The sequence below is a fragment of the Narcine bancroftii genome, chromosome 5 (assembly GCF_036971445.1).
Source record: "Narcine bancroftii isolate sNarBan1 chromosome 5, sNarBan1.hap1, whole genome shotgun sequence".
In the NCBI taxonomy this organism is placed as follows: Eukaryota; Metazoa; Chordata; class Chondrichthyes; order Torpediniformes; family Narcinidae; genus Narcine; species Narcine bancroftii.
In genome coordinates, this window is record NC_091473.1 from 51,474,468 (window position 1) to 51,488,309 (window position 13,842).

At 46.1% G+C, this 13,842-nt stretch overlaps 1 protein-coding gene across 5 annotated transcripts in view; it reads left to right on the forward strand.

Annotated features, from left to right (window-relative positions):
• Nucleotides 1–5,035: 5,035 nt before the first annotated feature.
• LOC138763377 (host cell factor 1-like) overlaps nt 5,036–13,842 on the forward strand; it is a 141,431-nt gene continuing 132,624 nt past the window's right edge. For all 5 annotated transcript variants that reach the window (XM_069937426.1, XM_069937428.1, XM_069937430.1 and 2 more), the window contains exon 1: nt 5,036–5,706. In XM_069937426.1, the coding sequence (XP_069793527.1) occupies nt 5,547–5,706 (160 nt within the window). In that variant the 5' untranslated portion in view covers nt 5,036–5,546. The remainder of the gene's footprint in view (nt 5,707–13,842) is intronic.

A 13,842-nucleotide genomic window follows, 5' to 3' on the forward strand; every position in this document is an offset into this window, starting at 1 on the left:
CCTTCTTCCCCCCCCCCCCCATGCATGCTCATTGCAGAATATGCTGGCCCTGGCTCTAACCTCGCTGCCAGCACCAAGCCAAGTGCGTATGCGTCAACCCAGTCCATGTCCAGTGGCAGAAATGCCATCCTTAGTGGCCACCACACTCCTTTGGCTCCATAAACAGTGCCAGCCTTCATGCATGCAGCCAATGGGAAGAGGCCTACCTAGGGATCCCAGGACACTGCCAATGCCCACAGCCACAACAGGTAAGAAATGAGCCTTTGGTTCTTACAGATTTGATTTGCCATAGAAGACAGGGTACTGGTGGAATCTAGATATTCTAGCTAGATATCTAGGGTATACAAAATACTTGGTTTAGTCTGTACAAGAGTGAGGTGTTGGACTTTGGGTGCTGGGTATGTGGAATGAGTTGCTGGAGGAAGTGGGAGGCTGGGGCAATGACAACTTTCAACACATTCAGAGGAAAGGATTTGAGCCAAAACCAGCCAAATGGGACCAGCTTGGTCAGCAGGGATAAAACAAGCAGAGGCCAATGAATCTCAGCCGTTGAACCCAGACATGGATTGGGTGGTAAATCTTTGGAATTCTCTATTCTAGAGAACTATGGCAGCTCGATCACTTAGTGCAGTCAGAACAGATGACCAGTTTTCTGCATTTTCTTAGATCAAATAGGAGATGTGTGGAAATCAAATTGGCTGTGGGATTATATGGCAACTGAACTGGAGGGGCTGAAAATGTCTGGTCTCTCAAGTTATGGCTGTGCAGATTTAAACTGAACCAGCAGAGGAAGCACCGAGCTCATCTTTGCTCAACCTGAATTGAAGCTGAATCAGGAGGAAGCAGTAAAGCATGAAACAAGCCCTTCAGCCCAACTCAGCCAGTAGGCATTCTGGGCATCCCATTTGGTCTGTCCAAATATCTTGAGCATTGTTGCACTTGTTTGTATATCTTCATCTAGCAGCACGTTCCACATATGGACCAATCTAGTTCTTATTAAATCTCTCCCCTTAAACCAAAGCCTTTTGTCCTAGAATTGTCTACCTTTGGGGAAAATACTGTTTGCTGTATCCATGCCCTTAATTTTTATAAACTATCAACATTCCAAGAAAGAAAAGTCCAGACTATTCAACCTCACTATAACTCAACCCTCCAGTCCCAGCAACATCCTGGTGAATCTCCTCTACACCCCTTCTAACGTGTTGACATCCTGTATCTGGACAACTAGAACTGCATATGCTACTCCAAGTGTGGTCTCACAACAACTTGTGGAACTGATTTTTTTTTAAAAGGGATGCTGGAAATCTAAAATGAGGACAAAATGTCCAAAACACTCAGCAGCTCAGGGTGTATCTATGGAATGAGAAGCAGAATTAAGGCTTCCAGTCAAAGACCTTCCTCAGAACTGGTTTAACTCTGACATATTAACTTTCTCCACAGAGGTGTTGTGGATGGTGCTGAAAGTTGTCCTAGGTTACAAAAGGAAAACAATGTTCAAACATAGTATCTGCTGTTTTCAGATTCCTTAATGGGTCTCACATGGGCAGATCACACCCTTGTACTGTTTGCAACTACTTTTCTCCTTTCCTAACGCTTGTTTTTCGTGCTTTTGCCATACTCTGCATGAGTTAGAGCACACATGTCAAACTCTGGCCCGCGGGCCAAAATTATATTTGGCCCGCAAGATCATATTAAATATATATTAGAGTTGGCCCGCTGGCCGCCGCGCCAGTATAGCGCATGCACACTGAAGGTGAAAATGAAGACGCCAGAGGTGTGGAGGGATCTCAGAGTCCCGAATCCCGGGGATTGGAGTGCCGCACTCAGCCCGCCCGGCTCCCAGACACACAGACGCGGCTGGAGTTGGGGACCATCCTCGCTGGGTCTGCGCTTCAGCGGCAATGCCGGACCAAACGTCTTGTTGGTGATGCCTTCCCCCTCACTCCGTGCGCGGCGGACCCTGCCTCCCGCTCCTTTTGTTGGAGATGAGCCTGGCGCCGTGAGATCGCAGTTTAATCCCTCTCCAACCATGGGAGGGGGGTGGGAGCAACGCGCTCTTCTCAGCCAATTCCTCCACCGCCCCGGACGCCGGCGTTTCAACAGGGGGTTCGGGTGCCTTCGTCAGGCGACCGACCTGTTGGTCCAAGACAAGGGGAGAGCGTACAAACTCCACACAGACAGCACCTGAACTTGGGTGAACGTGGAGCTGTGACCCCACATTCCACATCAGGACTGTGTGTAAGATTGGGACCAGTGAGACGGAAGCTTATTTTGTTCCTGTGATTTAAGCCTTTCTTGGGGTGGGGGGTGGGGGGGAGGGTCCTTCTCTGACCACTTGCTTAACAATTAACCTAATCAGATGTGGAGTTACCACAAAACAACAGTTCTCAACCTTTTTCTTTCCACTCACGTCCCTGTGCCATTGGTGCTCTGATTAGTATGGGATTGCTTAAGGTGGTCTGTGGGTGGGAAGAAAAAGTTTGAAGACCACTGCTTTAATCATCCCTCATTGACTCGTCTTGTGCACGGTTTCAGAACGCTAAAGGAAATGGGCCAATGACAATTTTTCTCAAGCAAAATATTTCAGTAACAATTGGGTCTAGAGCAGTGATTCTCACCCTTTCCTTCCCACTCACATCCCACCTTAAGCAATCCCTTACTAATTACAGAGTTCTGATGGCATAGGGCACACATGTCAAACTCTGGGCCGTGGGCCAAATTTGGCCCGCGATATAATTATATTTGGCCCGCAAGATCATTTCAAAAATGTATTAGAGGTGGCCCGCTGGCCGCCGCGCCAGTATAGCACATGCACAGTAATACAACAAATCCCAGAATGCATTGGCGTCAGCCCACTAATCGCCCCCACCTCCTCTGTTTACGTTGCAGGGTCTCACTGTGGACTCTGGTTTTGGGGCCTGGCTGGTGTCAGGGGAAGCCAAGGCCACTTCCCAGCGCCCGGAACCGGAGGCCTCGGGCCTGACCTCGCCAGGACCGTTGCCCACTCCCCCTCCCTGCCGCAGGCCGATCCGCGACTCACGGTGACGGGGCCGCTGATCCGCCGAGATGCCGCCCTGCAGCAAGAGCCGATGCCCCCGCACTGTCGTTGTCCAACCCGATCGCCCGCAAACCCCGCCCTCCCGCACACAGGCCTAAGTAAGAATTATGAACTTTAATCTCAGGATAAAACGATCTTCCAATAGTTTCATGTCACAGTGATAAATATATTCCTGGTTAAAAATGGTCCTGCACCTGGATACAAGCTCATTAGGCATAAAACTTGAAAAGTGTGTAAATCAAAGGATAGCTGTACCAATGGAAAAAGGGCATGGCAAATAACCCTGCTAGAGTTCATGCCCACAATCAGTCACCCATTTGATTGTTTCAAGAATCATGTTATTCTCCCACATTCTCAATAGCCCTCAGATTTTACTATTTGACAGCACACTAGCAACATTTGACAAATCTTCTATAGAGAAATATTATTTATTGAATATTTTATTTCTCATTTGTTAATGCTTCTGGAAAGAGTTTGTCCAAAACGATTATTAAACATTTATTTTAATAAGAAAAAGTTTAACATTACATATGTTGAAAGAAGAGAAAACGTGCAGATGTTGTTGAAAATTTTCAATAAATATTTAGTTCGGCCCTCGACTTAGTCCAAGTTTTTAATTTTGGCCCTCCGTGAATTTGAGTTTGACACCCCTGAGTTAGAACATAAACAGGAGCAGGAGAGGGCCACATGGCTCATCAAGCCTGCTCCAACATTCAATAAGACTGATTTGGCTTTAGACTCTGCTACACTTACCTCTCTGTTCCCTGTAACCCTTAATTCCCCTATTATTCTAAAATTTATCCAATCAGGAATGTCCTCATTCTTCAAACAACGTGGCTTTCCCTTTACCACCCACATATATCCTCCATTACCCACACCTGCCCTGACCCCCTTCATCCTCACTGCAATAAGGACAGGATTCCTCCAGTCCTCACTACCACCCTCCATATCCAACATATCATCTACTGCCATTTCCACCACGAGCTACCTGTACATGGCACAACTTCCCTACTCTGCTTTCCACAGGAACTGCTCCCAGCACTTCCTTGTCCATTCCTCTGATCTCACCAATTGCCTTCTTGGCACCTACCGCTGTGACTGCAGGAGGTGCTTCACTTGAACCCACGCCTCCGCCTTCAGCACCATTCGGGGCCCCAAACAGACCCTCCAAATGAGGCATCATTTCCATTGTAAATCTGCAGAGGTCATTTACTGTGTCTGATGCTTCCACTGTGGTTCTCTACATTGGAGAGACTGGGTGCAGTGTGGGAGATTTGTAGAGCACCTTGGCTCCATCCTCCCCGCTTCCCTTGTTGACGTGTCTGTCCATGCCCCGCCAGAGTGAGATAACCCGCACGCTGGTGGAATAATACCTTGTATTCTGTCTGATCACCCTCCAACCGGATAGCATTAACGTTGACTTTTGGTTTCTGTTTCCTTCCCTGCCTCATCTCCCCCACCCCCTTCACGTTTCCTATCTCATTTCACGGCCCTTCCCCTAACATCCTCACCTGTTCCTCACTCCTGTCCTCTTGTATCCAATTAACACCTTTTGTTTGTTGATCTGGACGCTTCCCTTTGTCCCACTGCCTGCTTTCTGATGACACCCTGAAGGGCCTATGGTTGCGGGACTTTCCTGGATAGCAGGTTTCTCCGGCCCGGCACCAGGAAACTGACGCCCACTACATGTCGCACCTGTAGTCTTGCCCAATCACCTGCTGCTAAACAAATGACGTCACAACCTCTGCCTCGCCCACCAGCGAAGGCCAATGTGATGTCACGTGACAGCAGAGCGCCCTGGGCTTCCTGACTGTTTTCACATTTAAAAACAGTTCCCTGTTTCGACGAACTTAACTTTTTTCCTTTGCCCGCATTAGAGCCGCAAAAATCTTTTGAAATGATTGGTTTATAATTAATGTTTTAAAATAAACAAATAATTGGTTTTCGCTCAGTTTTTGTCCCATCTCCATCCGGGGATTCACGCTATGTTGACGGCGTCTACAGATAACGCCTGATTCAAAATTATATCTCAAAGTGTATTACTTTTCAATTATATTGCCGTGAGAAAAACAAAAGCCGGAATAGATTTAAACTTGTCGGTTCCGTTTTGGGGAAAAAAGTCTGAGAATAATTTTATTTAGATCGGGAGGTTCTCAGTGGTTTTGAGATTAAGCATCCGGATACTCTGTGGATAAAGTTCCGCCTATCTGCAGCAATCCGAATTATTTGCCTGATCAATGCAGAGCGGGAATGGATACTCTAAAACGTCTGGGATTATCTGTTACAATCAGAAAATATAAATAATTCTAAATGAAACATTTAAATGATGAAGATAGAGCTAAAACTGAGCTGGGGCAATTGACTGTCGGACGATGTGACAGGCAGCGATTAGGGCACAGTGCCGGAGTTTTGGCTGGGGTCCTGCGTCACCAACATCCGGGCTCTGTTCTTCTTCGCTCGGCGCTGTCGGTGCAGAAGCGACGCCAAGATGGCGGCTCCCATGCTGAAATGGAAGCGCGTCACCAACAGCAGCGGGCCGGTGCCGCGCCCTCGCCATGGCCACCGTGCGGTCTCCATCAAAGAGCTCATGGTTGTCTTCGGTGGCGGCAACGAAGGGATAGTGGACGAGCTGCACGTTTACAATTCAGGTGCGCCCCGTCATTATAATGTTTCTGTGCTGCGGAGCGAGAGAGCGCGCGGGTAACGTGAGAGGAGGAGGAGGAGCCGCTGGACATGGAGGTGCGCGCCCCCGCCCGAGCGCGTTTTCCCGGCGCTGTCCGCGCGCGCGCGCCCGGGAAGAGAAATAAGATGGCGCGTTGCGCGCCACCGCTTCTTGCCCCGCGCACAAAATGGCGGCGGCAGCCGGCCCCCTGGGGGTTGGCGCCAAACTCGCCGCGGTTACGTCACTTCGGCGCCGGCCCGGAGACTGATTCCAGGGCAGTCGGTGTATTGGTGCGGGTAGCGGCGGCCTTCCCCCCTCCCCTCCCCTGGGAGTGGGGTGTTGGGAGCGGCGGCCTCTTTCCCCGGGAGGAGGTGAAAAGTTGTAAGACATTCACCATGCTCTGTCGAGCTTTCAGAACCCACCCTCCCCCCCTTTAAAATCAACATTGATTAAACATCTTTCTTGGTAGAAAATCAATGCTGTTTTTTTCTTTCTTTGGCATGGCTTCGCGGACGAAGATTTATGGAGGGGGTAAATGTCCACGTCAGCTGCAGGCTCGTTTGTGGCTGACAAGTCCGATGCGGGACAGGCAGACACGGTTGCTGTGGTTGCAAGGGAAAATTGGTTGGTTGGGGTTGGGTGTTGGGTTTTTCCTCCTTTGTCTTTTGTCAGTGAGGTGGGCTCTGCGGTCTTCTTCAAAGGAGGTTGCTGGCCACCGAACTGTGAGGCGCCAAGATGCACGGTTTAAGGTGATATCAGCCCACTGGCGGTGGTCAATGTGGCAGGCACCAAGAGATTTCTTTAGGCAGTCCTTGTACCTCTTTGGTGCACCTCTGACACGATGGCCAGTGGAGAGCTTGCCATATAACACGATCTTGGGAAGGCGATGGTCCTCCATTCTGGAGACATGACCTACCCAGCGCAGTTGGATCTTCAGCAGCGTGGATTCGATGCTGTTGGCCTCTGCCATCTCGAGTACTTCGATGTTGATGATGAAGTCGCTCCAATGAATGTTGAGGATGGAGCGGAGACAACGCTGGTGGAAGCGTTCTAGGTGCCGTAGGTGATGCCGGTAGAGGACCCATGATTCGGAGCCGAACTGGAGTGTGGGTATGACAACCGTTCTGTATACGCTAATCTTTGTGAGGTTTTTCAGTTGGTTGTTTTTCCAGACTCTTGTGTAGTCTTCCAAAGGCGCTATTTGCCTTGGCGAGTCTGTTGTCTATCTCGTTGTCGATCCTTGCATCTGATGAAATGGTGCAGCCGAGATAGGTAAACTGGTTGACCGTTTTGAGTTTTGTGTGGCTGATTGAGATGTGGAGGGGTGCTGGTAGTCATGGTGGGGAGCTGGCTGATGGAGGACCTCAGTTTTCTTCAGGCTGACTTCCAGGCCAAACATTGTGTTGTTTTATTGCTTTGCTTTGCTTTTATTGCATTTTAGAATAATGGGCCCTCGAATTACAACTGATGTATTTTAACTGACCCATCAAAACTGTCCTGTGGCTATAGAATGTTATATGAATGCTTTTTTTGCATTTCAACACTGCTCATTTCATGGAAATTCACTGCCCTCCTGGTTAATGATCCCTGGACCCATACTACTAAGAATGTTTGTGAGGAGTAGCAAGAACAAACCATTTGTAGTCAAGTTGAATTCCTTGACAGTAATCCAACATATGCAAACATCAGGTACCCAGATGGACAGGAGTCTACTGTGTCTGTTCAGGACTTGACACCTTGTCCAGAAGCCTAGGCAATCCCCACATCTCCTATCGTGGAACAAAATAAAAGAAATCTGGTGGTACCAATACTGGAAGAGGAGGAAGATATGACATGCCATAGTGTAGAGGATGATGAAACAGTAGCTGCACAAGAAATAAGGAGATCTGGTCTTGTACCAAAACTTCCCAATCGATATGGGTCCAAGATGGCATGGGCTCCCCTTCACTGCTGAGAAGGAGCCTGTGCCTAGCACCACATGCGGGCTAAGGAACCCTCTACTTCCTCGTAGCAGCCTGCGAGCTGGACGCAACCTAATATCACTTCCGGAAGCCGGAGGGTACGTAACCGGTAGTGGGCGGGCCAGTGCAGAGAGACAGCAAATTCGAACCAATAGTCATTCTTTGGTTCACCTTCACATTGTGCGGACATCTCTTTATTCGGTAGCACTGCAGCAGCAGTCGCTACAACCTTTCCCCATATAGTATGCAATGTCATTAATGGAACCACAGAGTCTTTGGATCATTAAGTGTTAGGTGCCTCTGACTGATTATCTTTAGTAATTTCTTTAAATTTTGATTATGTCCCTCTTCTGTTAAGTCCAGCAATAGTGATATTATCAAGGTAAGGGAAGGCACCTTGCAGTTTTTCTTCTCTAATTAACTTGACTATAGTTTGCTGGAAGGTGGCTACCCCATTTGTGACTCCAAATGGAATCCTACAAAATTGGTTTAAATGTCCATTGGCTTCAAGAGCAGAATACTTATCTGACTCTTTCAGTGACACTTAGTGGTAGACACTTTTCATGTCACTATAGTTTGTAAATTCGTTTACCATTTTGTCAATCCTTGGCAAGGGGTAAGCATCCAATCCCGTGTATTGATTGTCTGAATAATCCACACACATTTGCTTTTTGTGATGATGGTGGGATCCTTCATCACTACCACTTGGGCTCACCATGGTGATGTGCATGTTTCAATTATGCATTCTGAAAATAATTGACATACTTCTGCAATGACCATCTTTGATAAAGCATCTAGACTTGGCAGCAATTGGTTTACAGATCGTGGTGTTTGGAAAAAGGGATTGCTCTTCTATTTTTGCTACTATCAGTGCACAGTAACGATCAGCACCATTCCCAGTTAGTTCAAACAAGGGTCTTCCTTATTCAAATTTCACACTCAGATGCTGATGCTGGCAATCCTGGCCAAGTATTAAGTTAGAACATAGGTCCTTCAATGCACCAAGTCATGTGGCAGTGTATGACTGGGTATTAAGACTAAGAGTTAGGTCAACAACAACATATCCTTGGGAACTTGTGTTTAAAGTTTTCTGAGCCATAGCAACGTCTTTACTGGATGGGTGAACCTTTAGTTTTAGTTCTGGCTTAATTTCTTGCTATTGTAACTGTCAGTGTTGCATGAAGCCAACAGAGCATTTAACCTTTTACCATTTACAGTCACAAAGGTTGCGGCTTGAGTGAATCCTCATGGCCTATTAGTAAGTGTAGCCAGTACCTGAGAATTGACCACTGTTGCCATTGAGCTTGGTGAGGCCTTGGATTTGCACGCCTGGGCATAATGTCCCTTCTTGGCACATTTACAACAAGTAGCCTCGCATACTAGACAGTTATCCTGTGAATGGTAAGAGAAACCACAGAAGAAATATTTCCATTTTGTATTATAAGTGGCAACCACAGCTGGTTTCTCAAGAACAACTGGAAAGTTATGAGGCAGCCTTGCTAAAGAATCCTTCTCACATACCTGTGATGGTTCAGGGTTCACTACTGCAGCAATATGGGACACAGGGGTAGCATGTGCATCATTATTGCTTTGAGCTACATCTAACACAGTAGCTTGGTTATAAGCAGTCTGTAAGTCCTGTATTTTGTATTCTTAGAGACGTTGTAGGTGATGAACGCATCACACTTTGCCTCTGTCTACACAGCTCCACACTATGATCTCGAAAATTACAGTTTCTCATTAACTTTTCCAATGCCCTGAAGAAATCATCTAATGATTCTCCTGCCTTCTGCATCTGGTAGCCAGTAAATGTCTGGCAAAAACCTCATTGTGAGTCTTCATATAAAAACTGTCCAATTTAGAGTTAGCGGAGTCAAAATTTTCACATCCTTCTGTGTATTCGAAAATGTTGCAACTCATGCATCCTAATAGTGTTCTGTGCTTGTTTGGTATCTTGTCCCCATAGTCGCTGACGTAGTTCATGAAAATTGTATGCCAATGTTGCCACTCCTTGACAGCTGTCAGTGAACTGGGTTTGATGTCTAAGTACTTGGGCCTCCGCACCATCTCCATGCTTGTTAATTAAGTTGAATAAATTGTTGGGAGAATGAAAAACTTGGTGGCTTCTTTCCGAGCTTTACTCAACTTAATTGTACAGTTACAGTTAGAATTCAAAAGAAAGGCGCGTCCTAAATTCCTAAAGAGGAGTGGAGAACAATTAAGAATAACTTTGTAATATTACAGTATGTCTTCTGAATGCTGGATCATTCTATAACTTGGTGATGAACCTGGAAGATTGAGGGTAATAGGAATTCCCCTGTTGCTGCAGGAAGTGCCACACACATCCACACCCCTTCCCTCACCACCGTTTGGGACCCTAAACAGTCCTTTTAAGTGAAGCAACGTTTCACTTGTGTATCCACGATAACTGCATTTTTGTGGCCTTCTCTACATCAGAGAGACATAGTGCAGAGTGGGAGATCGCTTTGTTGAGCACTTTTTCTCTGTCCACATCAGTGACGAGGACCTCCCAGTGGCCAGCCACTACAATTCTGGGCCCCATTCCCATGCAGACGTGTCTGTTCAGGGCCTCATACTGTTCCACCAAGATATAAATTGGAGTAACAACAACTTGATTTTCTGTCTGGGCATTCTCCAACCAGATGACATTAACGTTGACTTCTCAATTTTCTGCTACCCCACTCTCCATTCTCCCTCCCTTCCCTTTTCCCTTATCTTCTTTCCTCCATCTTTCCGCACCCTTCCCTCTCCATTCACAGAGCCATCCCCCCTCCTCCCTTTGCTTGCTGGTGTGACCTCCCTGCCTTATCCACCTTTTACCTCCTGCCTGTGGACTGTGCTCCTTCCCCTCCCCTCATCATTTTGTTCGGGTGCCTGTCCACATTTTGTTATGTCTTGATGAAGTGCTCAAACTCAAAATGTTGGTTATGTATCTTTATCTTTGCTATATAAAGGACAGTCTTTGACAGCTGGATTTCTCCAGCATTGTATTTTTACTTCAATAACGGTGTCTGCCAACTTTCGTGTTATTTCTTCCAATTTTTAAAAATAATATTTCTACCAAGGATTAAAGATTCTGGCTTTGTACATTATAGGTGCTTCTCATAATTTTGTGTACTTCTTTCAGGTCATTCTCCTTTGTTGTAGAGAAACAAACTTAGCTGTTTTAATCTCCTTTGTACTAAAGTCCTCCAATCCATGCAATGACCTGGTGTATCTGCTCTGCACTCTTTCCAGTGTGGTGATCAGTACTGCATACAATACACCAAGCGTGGTCTAGTCTGTGCTTTATAAAGTTGCAATGTGACGTTCTAGCTCTTGTATTCTATGCCCAGCCCTTGAAGATAAGCATGTCCTGTTCACCCTCATATCTACCTGTGTTGCCCCTTTCAGAAAACTATGAATTTGAACCTCAAGATCCCTTTGTTTATTAACATTCCTGAGCACCCTCCTATTTATGTCCTACCACTATTTTAAGTTAGAGATACAGCACGGTAACAGACCCTGCCAGCTCACAAACCCCGTGCATCTTTGGAACTTTGACTTCCCAAAATTGAGTTTGAATTCAAGCTTATTGTCATATGTACCAAGATGATTGATAAAAATGCATTACACTAATGGGAATTAAATTCCATGTGCTAATGGTCCACCCAACTTTCCATCTGATCCATATCCTGCTGTAGTCTTAGACAAATGAGTAAAAGCATCCTTCCTCTGTTATCCTTCTTCCCCCTATCACCAGTTTTGGATCCAATTAGCCAATTTGCTTTGTGCTTTATCCTTATCTCTTGGTGCCTGCCACATTGACCACCGCCAGTGGGCTGAAAACGCCTCAAACCGTGCATCTTGGCGCCTCACAGTTTGGCGGGCAGCAACCTCCTTTGAAGAAGACCGCAGAGCCCACCTCACGAACAAAAGGCAAAGGAGGAAAAACCCAACACCCAACCCCAACCAACCAATTTTCCCTTGCAACCGCTGCAATCGTGTCTGCCTGTCCCGCATCGGACTTGTCAGCCACAAACGAGCCTGCAGCTGACGTGGACTTTTTACCCCCTCCATAAATCTTCGTCCGCGAAGCCAAGCCAAAGAAAAAAAGCCTATAATGTGAGACCTTGTTAAACACCTTACTAATATTCATTTAAAAAACATCTAGCTTCCTCTTAGTTACATACATCCTCAGAAAAACAAATTAATGAGCGAGATTTCCCCTGAACAAAGCCATCCCTGATCTACTCTGTCTTTTCAAATATACCTAAGTTCAGTCCCTTCAGATTTCCTTCTGATGTAAAGCTCACAAGCCTGTAGCTACTTATCCCTGGTGCCCTTGAAAATTATAACAATAAAATAAATAACAATATTACTCAACTAACAAAGATGCAAAAATTTAAGACCTGTGCTGTCTTCATCTTGCTTCTCTCGTAATCTGATAGATTTCATCAGGATTTGGTATTTATCAACCCTTGTACATGTTACAGGTGTACCAGAGCTTCTGCATGTTTTCATATTTCACATTTCAGTAGACATATTACATCTAATCTCTGTTATGTTGCATTTATCTATCGAGCCACTCTTGGTAACAGATATTTGAAGTGCATTCTGTACCCTTGCAGTTCAGTGCCACTTCATGTGGAGGTATCGTAACTCCAGATGAAAGACATAGGAGACTTCAGTCTAAAGTCAGTGTTGAGGACTCCAAGGACAATCCCTTTCACCTGTATTTCCAATGCTGTTATGCTAGTGGTAAAGGATATACTAGGGATTGTGATGGAAGAGTTGGCATGTTGTCTGTGAGGGATGTTTTATTGATGCTTTTACAGGTCTAGTTAATTACACCCAGATATTTGAGGATTTTGCATGTTGAGATGGTCTGTATGTAACTTTGTCAAATTCAGCACCTTGGTTAACGAAAGGTGGTCTGTCCAATTTTATTCTTTCTGATTTTGAATACTTTTGCAACTGACTTTTTTGGCTACTTCAGAGGGCATTTTTTTTTATTGGCATCGTTTGAACTCAGTGGATTGTTAATCCAATCCTGGATTACCACCATAACTGTGGTTTAATGCCACTACTATTAACCATCAAGTGTTGAAGGATGTGGCTAATAGACTGGATTTGCAGCAGAGGGACAAATCTACTTGGCTTGAGGAGCACAGAAGTGTGTTACAGGAACAGGATCTGTTATACCTCAAAATGACATGCCAGCCTCTTAAGGCTGCAGCACAGGCATGTGCGAGTGCTAAATGACCTACAATGGCCAGAGCTAAATGATCTTGGATCCAAAAGATCGGATGCCAGTCTGGATTTCTAGTCATGATTGATGCTGGAGAATCAAACAGCTAACATGTTCTTGTTTCCAGGTATCCCCAAACATGCTGTTACTTGCTGCTTAACAGCACATGCCCGAATGATGTCATGGAAACAGGCCCTTTAGCCTAATCTGTCTGTACTGACCAAAATCCCCCACCCACATTTGGCCCATAATCCCTCTAAATCTATCCTATCCATTGTAACTGTCAAAACAGCTCCTAAATGTTGCAATGTGGTGGTGCTGTTTTGCAACAAGTGAAAGGAGTCTTACTCAAGTGGCAACTAGTTTGAAAACTATTTACTTGTTCACACCTACACGGCAGAAATTATGTCACCATCCAGCCTTATGGTTCACCCCTCAGTCAGAGTTCTCCCGGTTGCTGATGTTTTGCCATTGTGCCTTACAATCTTGAATGGCCCCTCAAAGGGATGCTGTAGGGGCGGTCTGTGTGCACCTCTCCGGACAAAGACATACTCACAGCCCTTTAAGTCCTTAGGCACAAAGGGTGTTGCTGTGCCATGGCAGGAGGTTGGAATTGGGGCCAGTTTACCGAGCCACTCACACAGTTTGTTGAGGATCTCTGATGACCCTCAAGCTGCAGGCACAAATTCTCTAGGCACCATGAGTGGGATGCCATATACCATCTCTGCTAATGAAGACTTCAGGTCCTCTTTGGGCACTAGTCGTATGCTGAGCAGCACCAAAGGTAGTTCATCTACCCAGTTTGACCTATGGAGGCATGCCATCAGGGCAGCTTAAAATTCCTGTGGAAGCACTCGACCAGGCCAACCGCACGTGGTAGGCTGTTGTGTGGTGGAGCTGTGTTCCCTGC